General features: G+C 59.2%; 2 protein-coding genes across 6 annotated transcripts; both read left to right on the top strand.

Moving 5' to 3' along the window:
* The first annotated feature begins 5,335 nt into the window (after nt 1-5,335).
* MIB2 (MIB E3 ubiquitin protein ligase 2) lies at nt 5,336-17,559 on the top strand. 4 transcript variants are annotated; one of them, XM_043486284.1, is made up of 21 exons: nt 5,336-5,628; nt 7,064-7,219; nt 10,855-11,110; nt 11,191-11,362; nt 11,496-11,613; nt 12,282-12,388; nt 12,542-12,736; nt 12,883-13,025; nt 13,130-13,237; nt 14,246-14,347; nt 14,430-14,592; nt 14,670-14,803; nt 14,889-15,037; nt 15,123-15,279; nt 15,372-15,532; nt 15,620-15,746; nt 15,833-16,066; nt 16,478-16,656; nt 16,724-16,917; nt 16,994-17,059; nt 17,235-17,559. In XM_043486284.1, the coding sequence occupies exons 3-21, from the start codon at nt 10,943-10,945 to the stop codon at nt 17,471-17,473; spliced, it is 2,916 nt and encodes a 971-aa protein (XP_043342219.1). In that variant the 5' UTR covers nt 5,336-5,628; nt 7,064-7,219; nt 10,855-10,942; the 3' UTR covers nt 17,474-17,559. The 4 variants fall into 4 exon arrangements, with proteins under 4 accessions (XP_043342219.1, XP_043342223.1, XP_043342222.1 ...); XM_043486288.1 differs by lacking the exon at nt 13,130-13,237; XM_043486287.1 differs by lacking the exon at nt 11,496-11,613 and having other exon boundaries at nt 13,142-13,237.
* Nucleotides 17,560-19,012: 1,453 nt separating this feature from the next.
* MMP23B (matrix metallopeptidase 23B) lies at nt 19,013-22,072 on the top strand. Of its 2 annotated transcripts, none has more exons than XM_043486301.1 (8): nt 19,013-19,346; nt 19,672-19,808; nt 19,891-20,030; nt 20,095-20,262; nt 20,625-20,789; nt 20,866-20,976; nt 21,051-21,177; nt 21,267-22,072. In XM_043486301.1, the coding sequence occupies exons 1-8, from the start codon at nt 19,188-19,190 to the stop codon at nt 21,589-21,591; spliced, it is 1,332 nt and encodes a 443-aa protein (XP_043342236.1). In that variant the 5' UTR covers nt 19,013-19,187; the 3' UTR covers nt 21,592-22,072. The 2 variants fall into 2 exon arrangements, with proteins under 2 accessions (XP_043342236.1, XP_043342237.1); XM_043486302.1 differs by having other exon boundaries at nt 19,021-19,346; nt 21,286-21,508.
* Nucleotides 22,073-22,107: the final 35 nt, after the last annotated feature.

Below are 22,107 nucleotides of genomic sequence, written 5' to 3' on the forward strand. Positions count from 1 at the left end.
TGGAAGGGGCTTGTTCTTCACAAAGTTCCAAAACTAAAGGATATGAACATGTAGAATGGAGAGAACCACTGTGTGCACAGTACCATGAGCAAGGCCCACATCTACTGTGTTATTTGAGAACACCAAGAATAAAGATGTGATGAGAGAGTTGGACTATAAAGAAAGCTGAGTGCTGAAGAATTGATGCTTTTGAACTGTAGTGTTGGAGAAGACTCTTCAGAGTCCCTTGGGCTGCAAGAAGATCCAGCCAGTCCATCCTAAAGGAAATCAGCCCTGAATATTCATTGGAAGGATTGATGCTGAAGCTTAAACTCCAATACTTTGGCCACCTGATGCAAAGAACTGACTCATTGGAAAAGACCGTGATGCTGGGAAAGATTGAAGGCAGGAGGAGAAAGGGATGACAGAGGATGACATGGTTGGATGGGATCACTGACTCAATGGACATGAATTTGAGCAAGCTCTGGGAGTTGGTGATGGACAGGGAACCCTGGTGTGCTGCAGCCCATGGGGTCACAAAGAGTCGGACACTACTGAGCTACTGAACTGAACTGAAGGATAACGAGAAAATCCTAAAATCTTTCAGAGAGAACAAATATCACACACAAGTGGTGAGGAATCATAATGACTTTGACCTTTTACACAGCAGCCCTGGAAGCCAACAGTTAAAAACTATGACTTCAGAAAGGTTGAAGGAAAAGTATTTCCAATTTATAATTCTATACCCTACCAAACTATCCATAGGAGATGAGTAGAATAAGCACATTTCAAACAAGCACCCTTCTCAGGAAGCTACTGACTTCAGCAAAATAAGAGAGTAAACCACAAAGGGGTTCCAGGAAAAGGGAACCAGACAGGAGAAAGGCCAAGAGTCAGAGGGAAGACAACAGAGGAAGGGTCAAGAGGGCAGTGCTGTGTAGTGGGTTGAGAATGCCATCAGTCTGGAGTGAAAAGGGGCTTCCAGAAATTAAATGGTTCTGATGTGTTTGAGCCTTTGGAAAATGTTATTGATAAGCAGGTGACAAAGAAAACTAGCCACATAAAATTCCAGGCACAAGAGAAATACTAGGTCACTATGAAAGGAAAGAAGATTTCCCTGGTGGCTCAATGGTAAAGAGTCTGCCCGCCAATGCAGGAGACACACGAATTAGAATCCTGGGTCAGGAAGATCCCCTGAAGGAGGAAACGGCAATGCACCCCAATATTCTTGCCTGGAAAATACCATGGACAGAGGAGCCGGTAGGCTACAGTTCATGTGGTCCCAAAGAGTCAGACAGACAACTTAGAGAGCAAAACAAATGATGAGAAAGAAGAGGAGGAGGTGTGGTTTTTATGCCCTCATTGTGAACAGTCGTGAAAATGTGGGGGTGGGGAGAGGTGGGCAGACGTGTTTGGAGAGCATGCTTCTCCTTGACCTTCTTGGGAAGTCCATAGAAATGTCTAAATTTGTTTTATGTTTTTTACTTTTTATAACGTAGTCACAAATATATTATTTATTTGGCTGCACTGGGTCTTAGTTGTGGGCAAGTGGGATCCATTTTCCTGAGCAGGTATCAAACCCGGGCCTCTGCATTTGGAGCATGGAGTCTTAGCCACTGGATGATCAGGTTCAGTTCAGTTCAGTCATGTCTGACTCCTTGCCACACCGTGGCCTGCAGCACGCCAGGCTTCCCTGTCCATCACCAGCTCCCAGAGCTTGCTCAAATTCATGTCCATCGAGTTGGTGATGCCATACAACCATCTCATCCTCTGTTATCCCTTTCTCCTGCTGCCTTCAATCTTTCCCAGCATCAGGGTCTTTTCCAATGAGTCAGTTCTTTGCATCAGGTGGCCAAAGTATTGGAGCTTCAGCTTCAGTTCTTCCAATGAACATTCAGGACTGATTTCCTTTAGGATGGACTGCTTGGATCTCCTTGCAGTCCAAGGGACTTGCAACAATCTTCTCCAACACTACAGTTCAAATGCATCAATTCTTCAATGCTCAGCTTTATTTATGATCCAACTCTCACATCCATACATGACTACTGGAAAAACTATAGCTTTGACTAGATGGACCTTTGTCAGCAAAGTAATGTCTCTGCTTTTTAATATGCTGTCTAGGTTTGCCATGGCTTTTCTTCCAAGGAGCAAGTGTCTTTTAATTTCATGGCTGCAGTCAACATCTGCAGTGATCCTGGAGCCCAAAAAAGTAAAGTCTGTCACAGTTTCCACTGTTTCCCCATCTATTTGCCATGAAGTGATGGGACCAGATTCCATGATCTTTGTTTTTTGAGTGCTGAGTTTTAAGCCAGCTTTCTCACTCTCCTCTTTCACTTTCACAAGAGGCTCTTTAGTTCCTCTTCACTTTCTGTCATAAGGGTAGTGTCATCTGCATATTTGAGGTTATTGATATTTCTCCAGGCAATCTTGTTTCTAGCTTGTGCTTCATTCAGCCCAGCATTTCACATTATGTACTCCACATGTAAGTTAAATAAGCAGGGTGACAATATATAGCCTTGACGTACTCCTTTCCCAATTTGGAACCAGTCTGTTGTTACATGTACAGTTCTCATGATTGCTTCTTGACCTGCATACAGATTTCTCACGAAGCAGGTAAGGTGGTCTGGTATTCCCATCGCTTTAAGGTTTTTCCACAAAAAAGATCTTCATGACCCAGATAACCACGATGGTGTGATCACTCACTTAGAGACAGACATCCTGGAGTCTGAAGTCAAGTGAACTTTGACTTCAAAGGCTTTGGCGTAGTCAATAAAGCAGTAGTAGATATTTTTCTGGAACTCTCTTGCTTTTTCGATAATCCAATGGACATTGGCAATTTGATTTCTGCTTCCTCTGCCTTTTCTAAATCCAGCTTGAACATCTGGAAGTTCTCGGCTCATGTACTGTTGAAGTGTTGATTGAAGTATTTTGAGCATTACTTTCCTAGTGTGTGAGATGAGTGCAATTGTGCGGTAGTTTGAACATTTTTTTTTTTTTTTTTTTGGCATTGCCTTTCTTTGGGATTGGAATGAAAACTGACCTTTTACAGTCCTGTGGCCACTGTTGAGTTTTCCAAATTTGCCGACATATTGAGTGCAGCACTTTGACAGCATTATCTTTCAGAACTTGAAATAGCTCCACTGGAATTCCATCACTTCCACTAGCTTTGTGTGTAGTGATGCTTCCTAAGGCCCACTTGACTTCGCATTCCAGGATGTCTCGCTCTAAGTGAGTGATCACACCATCGTGGTTATCTGGGTCATGAAGATCTTTTTTGTATGGTTCTGTGTATTCTTGCCACTTTTTCTTAATATCTTCTGCTTCTGATAGGTCCATACTGTTTCTGTCCTTTATTGTGTCCGTCTTTACATGAGATGTTCCTTTGGTATCTCTAATTTTTTAAGGAGATCTCTAGTCTTTCCCACTCTGTTTTCGTCTCTTTCTTTGCATTGATCACTGAGGAAGTCTTTCTTATCTCTCCTTGCTATTCTTTGGAACTCTGCATTCAAATGGGTACATCTTTCCTTTTCTTCTTTGCCTTTTGCTTATCTTCTTTTCTCAGCTATTTGTAAAGCCTCCTCAGACAACCATTTTGCTTTTTTGCATTTCTTTTTCTTGGGGATGGTCTTGATCCCTGCCTCATGTAGAATTTCACAAACCTCCATCCATAGTTCTTCAGGCACTCTATCAGATCTAATCCCTTGAATCTATTTGTCACCTCTACTGTATAATCAATCATAAGGGATTCGATTTAGGTCATACCTGAATGGCCTAGTGGTTTTCTCCACTTTCTTTAAGTCTGAATTTGCCAATAAGGAGTTCATGATCTGAGCTACAGTCAGCTTCTGGGCTTGTTTTTGCTGATTGTATAGCGCCTCTCGATCTTTGGCTACAAAGAATATAGTCAATCTGATTTCGGTATTGACATCTGGTGATGTCCATGTGTAGAGTTCTCTCTCTTATGTTGTAGGAAGAGGGTGTTTGCTATGACAAGTGCATTCTCTTGGCAAAACTGTTAGCCTTTACCCTGCTTCATTTTGTACTCCAAAGGCAATCTTGCCTGTTACTCCAGGTATCTCTAGATTTTCCAGTTTTGCAATCCAGTCCTGTGTGATGAAAATTACATCTTTTTTTGGTGTTAGTTCTACAAGGTCTTGTAGATCATCATAGAGGAACCGTTCAACTTCAGCTTCTTCAGCATTGCATAGACTTGGATTACTGTGATATTGAATGGTTTGCTTGGAAACGAACAGAGATCATACTTTCATTTCTGAGATTGTACCCAAATACTGAATTTCAGACTCTTTTGGTGACTATGAGGGCTACTCCATTTCTTCTAAGGGATTCTTGCCCACAGGAGTAGTTACAATGGTCATCTGAATTAAACTTGCCCATTCTAGTCCATTTTAGGTCACTGATTCCTAAAATTTTGATGTACATTCTTGCCATCTCCTATTTGATCACTTCCAATTTACCTTGATTCATGGGTTTACATTCCAGGTTCCTATGCAATATTGTTCTTTACAGCATCAGGCTTTACTTCCACCACTAGTCACATCCACAACTGGGCACTGTTTTCGCTTTGGACCATCAGGGAAGTCCCCAAAATGTCTAAATTTAATACATCAAAAACTAGTCTTCTCTGGCTGAGAAACGTAGGGGTTTCTGTCAGAAGAAAAGCTATTACAAGGGTTGGAAGTATTTGCCTCTGGGGGAGACTGGCATGTGACAGATGTTTTTCACTGTCTTCATTTCTGCGAGAATTAAAACCACACACACACACACACACACACACACACACACACACACACACACACACACACACACACACACACACACACACACACACACACACATGCACTGGTGTAACTCTGATTTTAAAATATATCAAGTTAAAAAAGTTGTGAAAACGCCTCATCGCTACACCCAGAAGAGGCAGCAAACCGTCTCCACAGCAACCCAACGCGGCTCTGAAACCAGCTGCGCCACGTAGGGCCAGGCGAGGGTGACGCACTTCCGCATCTGGCCCCGCCCCTCCGCCGCAGGGGCGTGGTGGTCTGGTCCTCTCTTTCCCGGCCTACGCGTGCGCAGTCTTCCGAAGCCGGGCGCTTGGGGTGCTAGTGTCCCCACGCCGCCCTGGCCGCAGCCCCACGCATTGAGAGGCACGAGAATTGCCGTAGTTTGCAGTCTGCATTCGTCTCACAACTTGTGCACACGTTGTCAGACGCGAGAGCGGACCCGAATCATTCTCGCGGAGGCAAGGCTAGCGGCTCCCCTCCCTGTCGGGGCGGGGCTAGGGCCGTAGCTCAGCCCTCACTCCCCTTACGTCACGGCTCTGCTGGTCCTCCTGGGAGTTGTGGTTCGGGCCCGCCCCTCGGCCGTGGTCCCAGGGGGCTGCGGACTACGGGTCCCGGCAGGCCTCGCGTTGGCCCCTGAGCCCCTGGCGGCGGGGGCTTCGGGCGGCCTGAGCCAGTGGCCTCTGGCGCTGCGCGGCACAGCTGAGCACCTGGCAGGTTGGCTGGCTCAGAGAAGTCTAGCTCGCGGGTTGGCCGCCCCACACACTGAGGCCGCAGCCGACCGACTGACAGACTCGGCCCTTCTCAGGCCCCCGGAGCCTAGGCGCAGAGCGGCCCGGACGCAAACTTCCGGGCAAGTGGAAGGGTCGACAGGGCCACCAGGCCCGGGGTCGGCAGCGGCGGGGGCCCGGGGAGGTTTCCCGAGGAAGGTGACGAATGACGGGCGGGACGCACCCGAACGAGTGAGGAAGGGGTCACTTTCAGGGTGGGCGCCCGGCTCAGCCTGTCCAGCCCCGCCCCCCCGCAGGCCAGCTGCTGGAGTCCAAGGCGCAGCGCTGAGCGCTGACGTCGGCTGAGCCGGGTCCGCCAGCCCTCCGGTCCCTACCCCGGCGGCCCTAGACCCTCGGAGCCCTGCAGGGTAGGAGGCAGGCCCCTTGGGGCAGCTCTGGGGTCGTGAGCGTGGGCCGGGCATGGGCGTGTAGACAAACCAGCGAGGCGCTGATTGTGCGTCTTGGCATTCCCCCCCGCCTCCACCGCAGCCGCAGGGTCTGATGGCTCAGGGCTTGAGCCAAAGGTTAAAGGCCAACCCCCAAGTCTCCAGGCTTCAGGGCTGCAGCCCACCTATCTGTAGGCGAGCGGGGGGCGATTGGACAGCTAGATAAGAGAGCTCTTGAGGGGCTCAGATTTTGTCTGATGCCGCGTCAGAGAGGTTTTGCTTGTTTTTGAATGTGTCTAGGGTGTTGGGGTGTGAATAATCCTGCCTCTCTCCTTTTGAGTTCAGAACCAATAGAGAAAATAAGTAAAGGTGCCAGACAGGCTCCTGGTGGGCATCAGCGGGGCAGGGGTTGCGGCAGCGTTACAGTGGAAACACTGGCACACCAGGTCCTTCCTGGCAGGTCCCCTCCTCTCTCTCTCCCTCTGGCCTGTTGCTCCAGGTGCAACAAGTATCTGAATGTCATGCTCCCGCCCAAGACTGGCCCTGTGCAGTGGTTGGGTGGTGACTGCCCTGTCTGCAGAGTGCCTGAGGGCTTCTGTCTGGGTCGCCAGAATTAGGGTGATGGCCTCCCTCTACTTCCTTTAGGCCTTCTTCCAGCAGGTGACTGACAGGCCAGACTCCCTGGCCACTCAGGATGTCCACCTCGGCTTCAGCCAGAGCTGCCACATGACTGGAGCCTGTGATTCACCAAGTCTTGCCAGTTGATTGTGCCACACGTGGTGCGGATTTAAACTCCATCATTAGACCAGCCGGAGGTGCCCAGAAAGGAGTGGCAGCCTCTGGTGGCCAGCATTCAGCACCCAAGTTGATTCTTCTCAATAAAGACAGTTTGCCAACTTACTAGCTAAATGGGATTTACTCTTTGCAGCTTTTTAAAGTTTTTTTTCATAAAATAATTAAAATAGTGCAAATACTTTATTTCTATATTGTCTAAACGTGTGCTTTAGAAATACTTGTGCCTTCCAAAGAGAAACTAGTAAACCAACAGAGCAGACCCAGGTGTCCACCCATTTGGTTGGAGTGGTAAATGCTAAAAGTGTAAGACTGCCTTTTAAAACCCATTTTTCCCCAGACCTGCTGACTGGCTACCTGTTTGGTTTGCTGTGCTCTGTGTCAGCCATGGATTCCAATCTCCAACAGGAAATCTTGGTGGCTGAGCAAAATTGTGACCCGAGAAACAGCAACTAAGCATTTGGGATGCTGACAAGAGGCTGGTGTATACGCTAAGGTAAGTGCCAGCTGCTCATGCCCTGAGTGCCTCTGTGTTCGCACTTCGCCATGTCCTACTGTTGGCGACCCCATGAATTGCTGGTCATCAGGCACCTCTGTCCATGAAGTTTTCCAGGCAAGAATACTGGAGTGGGTTGCATTTCCTACTCCAGGGGATCTTCTCCACTGAGGGATGGAACCCCCATCTCCTTTGTCTCCTGCATTGGCAGGATTCTTTAGCATTGCACCACCTGGGAAACCCTCAGGGTCATCATAAACCTTTGCAGCGACAGCCTTTGGGGGTTCTGGTGCCACCAGGTGCCTGGGTTGTAAGCTCTGAGGAAGATGTTAGAGTACTGTGTTTCTGCCAAAAGGAGAAAAAGGAAGAGCACTCTGGATGAATTCCTCACTGAAACAAGAGTTCCTTTCCTCCCTATCCCCTCCCTTCCCCTGACCCCGGTCTATTTCCCGCTTGCCATCCCCTCCCTTCACACCCTGGGAGACCTTCTGAGGTGAGATAGTGAGCCCTGATTGTGGAAGGGCTGGGGACCTGGGGGTCACATGGAGCATGAATGGCCACGTCCTGGGTCTTGGTGACAACAATGACAAAGACCAGGCAGGGAGGCAGGTGGCAGAGTAGCAGAGAGGCCTGGAAAGCCTCTGGGCTGCTTCACGGGTGTCCTACAATGCTGTGCCCGAGCATCAAGGTCTGGGAGCCAGGAGGGCAAGCAGGGGGCATTGTTGGGGGCCCTGCTCAGACCCAGCTGGGGTGATGCCAGGCTGGATGGAGGTGCTGTGGCACAGGATCCACCTGGACACCTGGGGTGGAGTGTGGAGGGGAGGACTGCTCTTCTCTGTTCACTCTCTTCCTTTAGGGGCACTGGTCTGAGCGGGAGAAAGCCCGAGGCTCAGCATGTCCATTCAGCTCTGTCCCCCATGGGCTAGTGGGCTCCCAGGGGCACATACTTAGGGAGCATGGCAGGTTGCTGGCCAGCACTGGAGAACTGCCTGGCCGTGCTATAAATAGGGATGTGAACACGACAGGTGCTGGTCAGAGGCACTTCTTGTGACAGGCTGGACTTTGCTGGTGACCTAGTAGAGCCACTGCTGGCTGAGTCTTGGTCCTCTTTTCCCACAGACCTTGCTGGGCGCCTTCCACCCCCAACCATTCTCTGCCTATCCCCCAGAGGGCAGAGCCAGGCACTGGCCACACCTGCTCTCCTGCTTAAGGTGTCCAATCACCCTAAGTCTTGTTGGAGACAGTCTGCGGCCCATGGCCAGTGGATCTGTAGGCCTACAGGAAGGGTGGGTGCAGCAGCCGACCAGGTGGGCTGAGAGGCTGGGCTCACAGGCTACAGAATAACTGTGGTGCTGACTTTTGGGAGAGTGCCCTTTCCTGCCCCTTTATCTCAGTCTCCAGGGCCAGTTTCTGGGCCTTGCAGGTGGCATGTCCCCTGCGAGCAGGCACTCTTGCTGCCTATCGGCCCACACTTGTTTGGGTATGTGGCTGCCTGGCTGACTAGCTCAGCAGGAGCGCCTGGGAAGAGTAGGGGGCAGCTCAGCCCTGCCCGGGAGCCATGGCAACCCTGGAGGCTCCCTGAAGGGCAGTGCCTCCTCCCTGCCGTTGGGCCAGTGGCTCAGGCTGGGCTGCCCTGCCCGCTTGCACATGAGTGGCAGTTGCTGACAGACGCCAGGCAGGAGGCAGAGGCCACACGTGAACAGCCCTCTGACAAGGCAGCAGCCCACAGGCCCTGCCCTTGTCTGGGGCTCACTGGCACCGAAGAGCCACAGGCATCCTCATGTGGGCTTCTCGCTGTGGCTAGCAGGACAGGAAAACCCTGGTGCCCCGTCTTCAGTGGGTCCAGAGGCCGTCGGGGGAGGGTGGCTAGAGGGCAGCGGGAGCGGGAGGCCTCATAGCCCCTGCGGGGCAGCCATCAGGTGAAGGAGCAGCGGGGTGTCTTGCTGAGACTAGGCCTCGAGTCGGAAAGACTCGTCATTTTGGATGGTCCACCTGTATCTGGAAGCCCTGGCAGTCTGGGCGGGGTGAGGAGGGAGTGAGCACAGGCACCTGTGGGGGCAGGGGAGGACTCGTAGAAGGCTGAGCTGGCTGAGCAGTTCATACCACTGAGAATCTGAGGGTCATTCACTTGGACTCTAGGCTGGGTGTGGCCCAGGAGCCTTGCCCTGTAGGCAGTGCCCCTCCCCTGCGTACTCTGTGCCCGGCGCTGGCCTGCAGGTGAGACTGAGAGGGTGGCCGTCAGGTGACCTGTGAGCTCAGGCCTGGGATGCTGATTGTTGGGCTGGGGTTGTGGGGGGTGGTCCAGGTGCAGGGGTGACGCGTGGGTCTCCTTCCCTGTTGCTGGCCGAGCCTTGGGCTGGCCTGGCGGCCTATGGCTGCTCTGAGCCACTGGACACTAGAGGGAGCAGCTATACCCCAGCAGGCCTCAGGCTCTCCTCTGGCCTTCCAGGAGCCCTGCAGTGCAGTGAGTTTCATTCAGGGATCCAGGCCTGCATCTTTCCCAGCCTTGGGATCCTCATGCTGGGGAGGCAGTCTCCAGAGATGGAGGGGTGACTGCTCTCTTACTGTCCTGGGGCCCCGAAATCCCTCCCTCTTCACTACTATCTTGCGGGGCCCCGAGTCCCCTCCCACTTCAGGTTCTATTGCTTTAAACTCTTAGGGGTTGTTCAAATCCATTCATGTTAAACCAATTTTATTGAGGAATCACATAATACCAGGAGGCACAGGTCATGAGTAATCCAGCTTTGCAAAGTGAACACACGTGTAATTGGCACCCAGATGGGGAAAGAGCATGTGCCCAGTTCCAAGCCCCGGTGACTGCCTCAGCCACTGTCGCCCTGCCTCCAGCGCCCTGGGTTTGCTTGTTCTGTTTGTGAGCTTCCTGTCGGTGGGGTCAGGTGCACTGCTCCTCTCCCTTAGCATCTGTTTGTGAGCTCTGTTGTGTAGTGTGGTGGGTCATGCTCCTTTGAAAGTAAATCTTGTCAGGACCCGGTTCACCCTTGAGCCTGCAAGGCGGGCCCTGCTGTGAACAGTGCCTCCTCCTGCCTGGGGTGGCCAGGCCACACCTCTCAGAAGAAGGCCCAGCAGTGAGGCCCAAGTGAAGGCGCACTGCTCACCGGGCTGTGGGTAGCATCAGTCCCCAAGTGTGTTAGGTGCTGGAGGTACCCAGGGTTTTCCTGTTTTCTGTCGGATAGTCTGCTTTGTGCATGAGGTCAGCAGGCTCTCTTTCCTCACTCTGGGTACACCAGTCTTAAGTGCCGGCCAGTGTTTCTTCGGAAAGTTTTGTCTTACCTTGCATATTGATGTCTGCAGTCCTAGTAGCCCCTCCCCCCGCCCCCATGCCAGCCACCCAGAACCTGATCTGCTGGTGTGTAGACCTCCTGACCAGATCGTATTCCCTGGTCCCTGGGGATCTGAAGTCCCATCACCAGGACTGCCCCCACACTACTGTTCCAGCTCCCCGCAGCTGCTGGGGAAGGGGTCCCTTTCCAGAGAGGTGTCCCACCTGCCCTCCAGCCTCAGGGCATTCCAACGTGCCCCTTCCCCCACACTGGTTTCCGTCTCTCCCTGGCAGTCCTCTGGTGTGACCTCGTGTGGCTTTCTCCGTGTGGCCCGATGGTCCCCTCTCCCCGCAGGTCTCCACCATGGACCCAGACCCCCAAGCGGGCGTGCAGGTGGGCATGCGCGTGGTGCGTGGCGTGGACTGGAAGTGGGGCCAGCAGGATGGCGGCGAGGGCGGCGTGGGCACGGTGGTGGAGCTCGGCCGCCACGGCAGCCCTTCGACCCCTGACCGCACAGTGGTCGTGCAGTGGGACCACGGCACCCGCACCAACTACCGCGCTGGCTACCAGGGCGCACACGACCTGCTGCTCTATGACAACGCCCAAATCGGTGCGGGCCCCGGGGGCGGGGCTGGGGCGGAGCTGGGTTGGGGGCGGGGCCGGCGGCGCACCTGACGCTGCGCCCCGCAGGCGTCCGCCACCCCAACATCATCTGCGACTGCTGCAAGAAGCACGGGCTGCGGGGCATGCGCTGGAAATGCCGTATCTGCTTCGACTACGACCTCTGCACGCAATGCTACATGCACAACAAGCACGACCTGGCCCACGCCTTCGAGCGCTACGAGACGGCCCACTCGCGCCCGTGAGTCCCCCCAGCCTTCCCAGTGTCCCACCCCACCGGCCAGCGTCCAGGGCCTCCTCAGAATGCCTCCGACACACGACGAGCCTCAGTCCGGGAGGGCTGGAGCTGCCTCCTGCTGACTGCTCTGCTGCAGGTCAGGTCTGTCCTGAGCCATTTCCTGGAGGAGTGACCAGGCTCGTGATCACCCCAGGGGCCTGGGCATTGACACCAGCCCTCAACCCCTACAGAAGGCGACTGTGTCCACCTAGCAGGTCTGTGGAGGTCGGTGCTGTGGATGGGGCCTCCTCACCCTGTCCCTTCCTCTCGCCAGGCTCTCACTGGCCCCCCAGTGCTGCCTGACTGGGGCTCTGAGAGTGGCCTGTGTGGGGTGTGCTGCTTGCATCTGCTGTGGTCAGGAGGGCCCATGCTAGGGAGGATGGGCACCCAGAGGCGCACCCCTGCCCTCTGCACTGTTGCTGTCACCTCCTTGACACCCCTACCCGGGGAGGGGAGGGATGTGCTGGCTAGCGAGGGAGCTGGGAGCAGCCATCCAACACCTGGCCAAGCCTGCCTTCCTCACGCCCGCGTTTCCCACATGCTGAACCCTCCCCAGGCCAGGCCAGGTGCTGAGCTCTGGGCATAGCTCTGACAGGATACCTAGCTCTCCAGGAGGTGGCAGATGTGGTGTGACCACACACAGGAACCATGCGGTGAGGGTGGGCCTGGAGCACCCGTCCAACCTGGTGTCATGAAAGGCCCCTGGAGGGAACCAGTCGGCAGCCCCACTCGAGGTCCAGTGTGGAGGGCACTGGCCTGGGGGGCCTTCTGTTCCAGGGGAAGAGAACCCGGAGTGGGAATGGGGAGCAGGGCTGCCAGAGCAGAGGGTCTGCTCCTGGCACTACTGCCCTTCATGGCCTGGGACCCACTCTGTCTCCTATAGGGTCATGCTGAGTCCCCGCCAGGGCCTCCCAAGGATCCCGTTAAGGGGCATCTTCCAAGGGGCGAAGGTGGTTCGGGGCCCCGACTGGGAGTGGGGCTCACAGGATGGTGAGTGGGGGCCAGGTGGGAAGGTGGGCTCACAGGATGTTGGGGGGTGGGGTGGGAAGGTTGGGGGGGCGGTTGTGGGAGGCGGTTGCCACCAGCTGTGGCTCATCCTTATGGCGTGGGTTTACCCTGCTGGTGGGGCCACTGTCTTCCCAGGAGGAGAAGGGAAGCCAGGCCGAGTGGTGGACATCCGTGGCTGGGATGTGGAGACAGGCCGGAGCGTGGCCAGTGTGACGTGGGCCGATGGCACCACCAACGTGTACCGTGTGGGCCACAAAGGCAAGGTGGACCTCAAGTGTGTGGGCGAGGCAGCTGGCGGCTTCTACTACAGGGAACACCTCCCAAGGCTTGGTATGGGTGGGCCGTCCACCACGTGCCCCCCCCCATTTGCCCTCCGTCCTGCCCTGGACCTGGGGGTGGTCTCTGGAGTCACTGAGGTGAGTGGTGTGGGCAGAAGGAACTGCCTGAGCCAGCCCTGCTGCACCCCCCACCCCCAGGCAAGCCTGCAGAGCTGCAGCGCAGGGTCAGTGCTGATGGCCAGCCCTTCCAGCGTGGGGACAAGGTCAAGTGTCTGCTGGACACGGACGTGCTGAGGGAGATGCAGGAAGGCCACGGCGGGTGGAACCCCCGGATGGCCAAGGTGAGATGCCCCACCTGGTGAGTTCCCGTGCCCACCCTCCCCATGTCCTCTGGCTCCCCGCCCTCCCTGCTCGACCTGGCCACTGCCTCCATGACCCGCCACAGTTTATCGGACAGACGGGCACCGTGCACCGCATCACAGACCGTGGGGACGTGCGTGTGCAGTTCAGCCACAAGACCCGCTGGACCTTCCACCCTGGGGCTCTCACCAAGGTGCATGGGGGGGCTGAGCTGAGCCCCTTCTGCTCACTTCTGCACCCCCTTTCATGTACCTTCTTGGCCCTGGGAGTGCCTTCCTCTAGCCCTGAAGGACGAGGTCAGGGCCTGGTGGGTTTAAAGGGGATTCAGTCCACGAAGAGGGACCTAGATGTGAAGGGGAGGCCCAGGGCGTTGTTGGAAGTGGGGGGGACAGGAGACCAGGCCCCAGCATGTGTTCTGAGGGCCAGGGGAGCTTCGCAGGCTGCAGGTGGCATGGTTGGGCAGAGTTCCTAGAATGCTCCCGTGGGTGCTGCCTGAAGGGTGGGAAGGCCCCTTAGGACAGGGGTGGATCTTTAGGACACCACCCTGGATCAGGGTGGTGGGCATGGTGAGAGCTGTTTGAGAAGCAGTATTTCTCAGAAGCAGGAGGGAGGAGGTGGAGGGCAGGTGGCAGAGCATCCGGTGATGACCCCTGGACAGAATGCAGAGCCAGCACTCAGCTCAAGCTGGAGACACCTGGGACATGTGGGCCTTCAAGGAGGGGTTGTGGTGGGGTCACAGGACAGGTGGTTTATAGAGTGAGTTCTGTCTGTGCAGGTGAGGGCACAGGTGTGGATAAAGTTGCTAGGGAAGGTTTGGGGTGCGGGAGGAGCAGCCCCTGGCCCCGCCATGTTCAGGCTCTGTTCCCAGTCATCCTGGCGCCCCTCCTCCAAGCTTGGCTGGGCTTGTCTTGGTCATACTGCCCACCCCCCCATCAGCCCGTGGTCAGGCCTGCCCCAGCCTGAACACCCCTGAGCTGGCTCTGACCATCACCCCTGTGGTTCTGAGGCTGGGCCGGCAGGGCTGTCCTGGTCACCTGTCACCCTTATTGGGTGAGACCCTCTGGTTGTGTTTTCAGGCAGGGGCTGGGGTCCTGATGAGGTGGAACTGAACGAGGGTGGAGGCCTTCCTGCTCTCCGACTCTGGGCAGCCATGCCCGCTGGGGCTCCTCATGTGCTTCTCTCGTGCTCCTCTGTCACTCAGCAAAACTGCCTGGTGGGTGAGGTGGTGCGGGTTATCGACGACCTTGACACGGTGAAGAGGCTGCAGGCTGGCCATGGGGAGTGGACTGATGACATGGCCCCTGTGAGTCTCCCACCCTTATTTCCATGCCTATCACACTTACCCCCGGGAGGCACGCTTGTGACCCCACCCTCTCCTCATTCAGGCTCTGGGCCGCATTGGGAGAGTGCTGAAGGTTTTCGGAGATGGGAACGTGGGTGTGCTGGTCAGTGGGAAGCTGTGGACCTTCAGCCCCTCCTGCCTGGTGGCCTACCGGCCTGAGGAAGATGCCAACCTGGACGTAGCTGGGCGAGCCCGGGAGAACAAAAGTGAGGGCATCCAGTGAGCAGCTGGTTGGGGCAGGGCTGCCCTGGCCACCACTGACCCTCAACCCCACCTTCCCCAGGCTCCCTGAGCGTTGTCCTGGACAAGCTTCGAGCCCAGAAGAGTGACCTGGAGCACCCAGGGAGGCTGGTGGTGGAGGTGGCTCTGGGCAATGTGGCCCGGGCTCTGGACCTGCTGCGGCGGCACCCGGAACAGGCGAGCCCGAGACCTGCCTCCCGGCCCAGCCAGCCCCAGTGAGGGGGCCAAGGGCCAGGGACTGACCCTCTGCCTCTCCCGGCAGGTGGACACCAAGAATCAGGGCAGGACTGCCCTGCAGATGGCCACCTACCTAGGCCAGGTGGAGCTGGTGCGGCTGCTGCTGCAGGCTCAGGCGGGCGTTGACCTGCCGGATGACGAGGGCAACACAGCACTGCACTACGCAGCCCTGGGGTGAGGCCCGGCCAGAGTGCGAGGGGGCTGGGCCTACAGGTCCAGCCAGCGGGCACAACGCCCCTCCTGCTTCCTCTCCTGCCAGGAACCAGCCCGAGGCTGCCCGGGTACTCTTGAGCTCAGGTTGTGGGGCCAATGCTCTGAACAGCACTCGGAGCTCAGCACTGCATGTGGCCGTGCAGAGGGGCTTCCTGGAGGTGGTGAAGGTCCTCTGTGAGCGTGGCTGTGACGTCAACCTGCCTGTGAGTGCTGGGTCCCCTGGCTCTGGCCCTGGGGTCAAGGAGGTCGTGGCTGAGACCTCCTTGCGAAGTGATCACTGGCCTACCACCGGCAGGATGCCCATGCTGACACACCCCTGCACTGCGCCATCTCAGCGGGCACTGGTGCCAGCGGCATTGTGGAGGTCCTCACCGAGGTGCCAGGCATCGATGTCACTGCCACCAACAGCCAGGGCTTCACCCTGCTGCACCACGCGTCCCTCAAAGGCCACACACTGTGAGTTTGGGGTGACACACAGCTCCTGCTGTACCACTGGGCCACGGGGTCGCCCCCGACCCCAGAGGCATCTCCCTGCTCCCACAGAGCTGTCAGGAGGATTCTGGCACGGGCCCGGCAGCTGGTGGACGCCAAGAAGGAGGATGGGTTCACGGCACTGCACCTGGCCGCCTTCAACAACCACAGGGAGGTGGCCCAAGTTCTTATCCGAGAGGTGTGGACAGAGTCCCCTGGGCCGTGGACTGGGGTGTCAGGGCCCACCAGGGTCCCTGGGTTGAGCCCGTGCCCACCCCTCCCCAGGGCCACTGTGATGTGAACGCTCGCAACCGTAAGCTGCAGTCCCCGCTGCACCTGGCTGTGCAGCAGGCCCACGTGGGGCTGGTGCCACTGCTGGTGGATGCCGGCTGCAGCATCAACGCGGAGGATGAGGAGGGGGACACGGCTCTGCACGTGGCCCTGCAGCGCCACCAGCTGCTGCCTCTGGCAGCTGATGGGGGCGCAGGGGACCCGGGTCCCCTGCAGCTGCTGTCCAGGGTGAGGAATTGTGACTCTGGGTGCTGGGGAGGGGGACGCAGAACTGGGCCACAGGTTCCTCTGCCCTCTCTCCCCTCAGGATGGCTGGACCAGGCCTCGTAGGGTGGGCAGGCTGGGCCACAGTGGTTTGTTCTGTGACCCTGGTCACCACTGCTGGCCCAATGTTCCTGAGAGTCTGACCAGCTTGGGAGAGGGAGTGGGGTCTAGTAGGGCTTGGCCCTGCCATAGGCCGAGTGGTGTGTCAGAACACGGCCTCCATGCCACCGGCTGCCCAGTGGGGCCCTTTGCCTTTGGCTCCAGGGGCCTCAGGGAGCAGGTGCTCAGGCCTCTGCAGCCAGGTACCAGCAGAGGCTTCCTTCAGGCCAGCATTCCCAGGCGCTCGCCCTCACCAGCGTCTGTCCTGCCATCCAGCTACAGGCCTCGGGCCTTCCGGGCAGCGCGGAGCTGACGGCGGGCGCAGCGATCGCATACTTCTTAGCGCTGGAGGGCGCCGACCTGAGCTATGCCAACCACCGCGGCCGGAGCCCCCTGGACCTGGCTGCTGAGGGTCGCCTGCTCAAAGCCCTGCAGGGCTGTGCTCAGCGCTTCCGGTGAGCCGGCGGGGCGGGGGGCGGGCTCGAAGCTCCGGGCCCTTTCAAGACCCCTGTCCCCACGCAGGGAGCGGCAGGCTGGCGGCGGTGGCAGCGGGGGCTCGGCCCAGGGCCCAAGACTGGTGCTCAGTGCTCCGAACACTGTGACCAACCTGCATGGGGCCGCGCCGACGGGGCCCGAGGCCGCCGAGTGCCTAGTGTGCTCGGACCTGGCGCTGCTGGTGCTGTTCTCGCCCTGCCAGCATCGCACAGTGTGCGAGGGTGAGTGCGGGGTGGGGAGGGGGGCGCGGCAGCCGGGCTGGACGGCCCCTCACTCAACCGTGGCCTCCCCCCGTAGAGTGCGCACGCAGGATGAAGAAGTGCATCAGGTGCCAGGTGGTCATCAGCAAGAAGCTGCGCCCAGGTGGGGCCCGGCGCCCGCCCCGCCCCACTGCCCCCAGGTGTGGGCCGCTGCACCCGCCCGCGGCCCCGCCCGATGTCCACGGCCCCGCCCCCTTTCGTGGCTCACATTCTATTCGCGATTCTCTCGCAAGACCTCGGCCCCGAGCCCCCGCCCCTGACCTGGACCTCTTCCGCAGACGGCACGGAGGTGGTCAACGCAGCCCCCGCGCCCGGCCCGCCGCGGCAGCTGGTGGAGGAGCTGCAGAGCCGCTACCGGCAGATGGAGGAGCGCATCACCTGCCCGATTTGCATCGACAGCCACATCCGCCTCGTGTTCCAGTGCGGCCATGGCGCGTGCGCGCCCTGTGGCGCGGCGCTCAGCGCCTGCCCCATCTGCCGCCAGCCCATCCGCGACCGCATCCAGATCTTCGTGTAGCCCGCGCCCCCCGCCTCGTTCCGGGGCCATGCCCCGCGGCCACCCTCGCGAGCCCTTTCTCTGTGTTTTATAAAAAGATTGCTGGACTTTGTGTCTGGTTGCCTGTCTGGGGCGGGGCCGTGCGGGTCCCCTACCGCGGACCGTTCTGACCGCACCCCTTACACCGTTGGCCCAGCGCTGGGTTCTGCGCTTTGGCCAGAGGCCTTGCAAAGCCTCTCCCGACCCGCGTATTCTGCCCTTCTTCCCAGGACTCACGGGTCCAGAGTGCGGCCCGGACCCTGGCCAGAAAGAACGGGGCCCCGGGCTTGCAGTGTCGTCCAGAGGCACTGAATGGACCGAAACCCCAGCAATAGCCACCTCCCTGCCCCTGGGGTGGGCTACAGAGTCGGGTTTTGGCTAAAGCAGGACCTGGTCTCGCGGCAGACTGTGCGGTCCTGGCTAAGTGGGGAGTTGGGCGAGGCCTCCGGTTTCAAGCCAGGAGCCCCGGCAGGGTCTCAGGACCGCTGAACGTGGGCGGAATACGGATTTGGGGAGAGGGCAGGACATAGGACGGAGAGGGTCGGTGTGTTGGCTCGAACTTAGTCATGAAGTGAGGGAGGGGACTGCCCTCGTCTGGACCCAGCGGCCGGGCGCTTTCCAAGAACCACCAAAATGCTCCCCTGGAGCCTCAAGGCTGTCCGCCAGCCACTTGGCGCTGACCCTGCTGGCCCGGCGCGCCACTGTCACTCTGGGCTCAAAGCCTGGATGGAGAATAGGGAGGGCCCGCACCCCCGGCCTCCTCTGGCTGGGCGCCTCTCCACTCGGAGTAATTCCCCCAGCCCCCATCCCGTCTCCCCTCCCCGCAGTCCGCTCCGCCCCGGCGGGCCTCCCGCCCGGCCCTGGATCCCGGTTCCCCCAGCCCAGAGGCGCCCGCGCCTACCTCCCGCCTAGCTCGGCTCCTCAGCCAGGGGCAGCCTGAAAGCCGTCCCGTCGAGTCTTCTGCTCTTGGGACACCCGGCCCCCAGCCCCTACTCAGAACTGTCCAGACTTCGGTCCTGCTTGCGCTCCGCAGGGAGCGCCTGGTGCAGACTCCTGGCTCCTATGGCCCCCACCCCCGCACCTTGTGAGCTTTCCCTGTCGCCCGCCAGGTCCTTCCGCTGGCCCGGGCCGGTCCCTCTCCCTCCTGGCACACAAACTTCGCTCCGCAGGCGCCGTCCCTCTTCCTCAGCCTGGTACTCACTTGCCACGTCCCCTCCCGTCGCGTCCCTCCCCTCTTGCGGGGTCCCTGTCGCCAGCGCCTGCGGGGGATATGTCCTCAGCTGACCAGGATGGAGTTTCCACTGCCGGGTCTCATGGGGTGTCGAGGGGCTTGGGGGGACTCCGTTTGGGAGAAAAGTTGCCGAGTCATTCAACTTCCAGCGCGTTTGGGGACCCCAGCTGACATTCCCGCCTAAGCCTGAGTCCCTGGCGTCTGTCCCTTCCCTGGCGTCCGGGGCCCTCCTCGCCCCCCCACTGCCAAGTGACCCCGCCCAGCGGGCCCTGCCCAGGCCACCGCCACCGACCCAGAGGCTCAGGTCCCCGCGCCCCAGGCTGGAGGCGGCGGGGGTGCTCCCGACAGTGGGCGGCCAGCTGGTTCCCTTCAGGGGCGGCCGCACGCCCTCCCCCCGGGGCTGTAATCTGAGCCGCTGCCGCGCCGCCCCGCCGCCCCAGCCCCGACAGCGAGTCCGCAGGCGCCATGGGCCGCGGGGCCTGCGTCCCCTCGGCGGCGTCGGGGGCCCGCGACCCGGCCCGCCGGCTTGGAGCCGTGCTGGGCGCGCTGTGCCTCTTCCCCGCGCTCGTGCTGTTGGCCTGGCCAGGGACTCCGACGAACGGGGCCGGGGCGAGAGCAGCGCAGGTGAGAGCGGGCGCGGAAACGGGTGGGTCCGGCCCCGGCTCCACGGTCCGGCCGTGAGTCCGCGTGTCCGCGGATGCGGGGGGAGGGGCCGGTGGGGGGGCAAATCTGCCGCCAGCTCCGCCCACTCCGACCTGGCGTGTTTTTAGTAACTTTTTCTGTTAAGTAAACCCGGCACAGAGTAGAAAACCAGAAACAGCCGAAAGGCAGAAGGAGGGGCCATCAGCACTCCCTGGAGCGCGCCCCCTTTCCAGGCTCTTTTCCTCGAGACCTGGGACTTGGGGACAGTCCCTACTGCCTCCCCACGGAGCACTTGCTTCCCTTCAAGGGCGACGCTGCGCCCCAGACTTCGGGCGTCCTGGCCTCCGGGAGCCTCGGTCCGCCGCACCCCCCGGCGCCCCGCAGACGCCGCTACACGCTGACCCCGGCCAGGCTGCGTTGGGAACACTTCAACCTTACGTACAAGTGCGGCCCTGGCCCTGGCCCTGGCAGGTGGGGGGAGCACGGTGTCTCCGGCCGCCACCCCTGACCGTGACTCCTACCCCAGGATCCTCTCCTTCCCGAGAAACCTGCTCAGCCCCAGTGAGACTCGGCGGGGTCTGGCTGCCGCCTTCCGTATGTGGAGTGACGTGTCCCCCTTCAGCTTCCGCGAGGTGGCCCCCGAGCAGCCCAGCGATCTCCGCATAGGTGGGCGCCGTGCCCCTGCCCCCGCCCCACCCAGAGGCCCTCTCTCAGGCCCGTGCTCCCCCAGGCTTCTACCCCATCAACCACACGGACTGCCTGGTCTCCCCGCTGCACCACTGCTTCGACGGCCCCACGGGCGAGCTGGCCCACGCCTTCTTTCCCCCACACGGCGGCATCCACTTTGACGACAGCGAGTACTGGGTCCTGGGCCCCACACGCTACAGCTGGAAGAAAGGTGACGCGGTCCTGGCCTCCCATGGGGCCCTCCACTACATGGGAACAGCGGGGGGTCTTTGAGGGGTCGTGCAGGGGATTTGAGGTCAGGCTGGTGGGGAGGGGAAGGCTGGTTGGAGGCTGTAGGCCTGGGTTCCGGGAGTCCTGAAGCCCCCCCCACCCCCACACCGCTGGAGCCGGAGCCGGAGCCGCATTCCTGGGGGCCAGCTCACCGCCTCGCCGGCCTGGAACATTCTTATCTTCCGTGGCTGCGGCGGGGAGGCTCCCTGCGCTGCAGCAGCTGTGCAGGCCGCGGGGAGCAAGGAGGCAGGGTGGGGGTGGTTGCTGGGCTGGGTACCGGGCGCTGATCGGCCGGGCCCGCAGGCGTGTGGCTCACCGACCTGGTGCACGTGGCGGCCCATGAGATTGGCCACGCGCTGGGCCTGATGCACTCCCAGCACGGCCGGGCGCTCATGCACCTCAACGCCACGCTGCGCGGCTGGAAGGCACTGTCGCAGGACGAGCTGTGGGGGCTTCACCGGCTCTACGGTGAGTGCGGGGTCGGTGGTGAGCTGCAGGAGGCGGGCGGGGGCGGCCGCGTTCTGAGGTCAGTCTGCCTCCGCAGGCTGCCTGGACCGGCTGTTCGTGTGCGGGTCCTGGGCTCGGAGGGGTTTCTGCGATGCCCGCCGGCGACTCATGAAAAGGCTGTGCCCCAGCAGCTGCGACTTCTGCTATGGTGAGGTCGGGTGTCCGCCTGGCCTGGGTGCGCGGGGGCGCCCGGCGCTGATCTGGCTCCCCCACCCCGAGCAGAGTTCCCCTTTCCCACGGTGGCCGCCACTCCGCCGCCCCCCAGGACCAAAACCAAGCTAGTGCCCGAGGGCAGGAATGTGACCTTCCGCTGTGGTCAGAAGATACTCCACAAGAAAGGCAAAGTATAGTGAGTGACCCGGCTCCGGCGCCCGACTGAGGGCGGGGGGCGGCGGGGGGGGGGCGCGAAGAGGGGAGGGCGGGACCCTCCCTGCCCAGCCCTCCGCCCTCTCCGCAGCTGGTACAAGGACCAGGAGCCCCTGGAGTTCTCCTACCCCGGCTATCTGGCCCTGGGCGAGGCGCACCTGAGCATCATCGCCAACGCCATCAACGAGGGCACCTACACGTGTGTGGTGCGCCGGCGGCAGCGCGTGCTCAGCACCTACTCCTGGCGCATCCGCGTGCGGAGTTGAGCGCCGCGCTTCGGGTTGAGGCTGCTGATAAAGCACTTTGTCTCTCAAGTCTCCTTGCCCTTTCTTGGGATGGTGGGTGGCTGTTCTTGCGCCCAGCGGGTGGGGAACCTGCTGAACAGGCTGACCACTAGAGCCATGATCTGGCACGTGCTCAGTGCTGGGGAGGCAGGGCCCCCGTGGCTGCAAGGCTTCCCTGAAGAGTGGGGTGATCTGGGGAGCAGGGCTGGGGGCACCAGCAAAAGGAACTAGTTTGGAGCAGGTGGGGGCCCCAGACAAATCCTGTCCAGCCAGACTAGTAGCTGGAGGTCATGCAAGTCAGGAAGAGATGGGTCCAAGTGGGGTTGGAGGCCTCCCTTTATCCCTGCTTCCTCTCAAGAATGTGGGGGCCCTGGCTCCCCACACCCCCAGGGAGCACTAGTTCAGGATCCAGCACAGGACTAGCCGCTTAAAGAAGGATATATCAGACCTTTCCTCCAAGAATATTTTACTACATCTTAAAACACAGTAACAACCTTGTACAAAAACCCACTGTGGCTTAGAGTTCACATGCCTGGTTCTAGGGGCCCTGCGTTGAGGAGCAGGAAGGAGCCCCAGCAGCAGCCTGAAGATTTATTTATTTATTTATTTATTTTTTAGAGAAGACCGTT

Source organism: Cervus canadensis, chromosome 13 (genome assembly GCF_019320065.1).
Source record: "Cervus canadensis isolate Bull #8, Minnesota chromosome 13, ASM1932006v1, whole genome shotgun sequence".
NCBI lineage: Eukaryota > Metazoa > Chordata > Mammalia > Artiodactyla > Cervidae > Cervus > Cervus canadensis.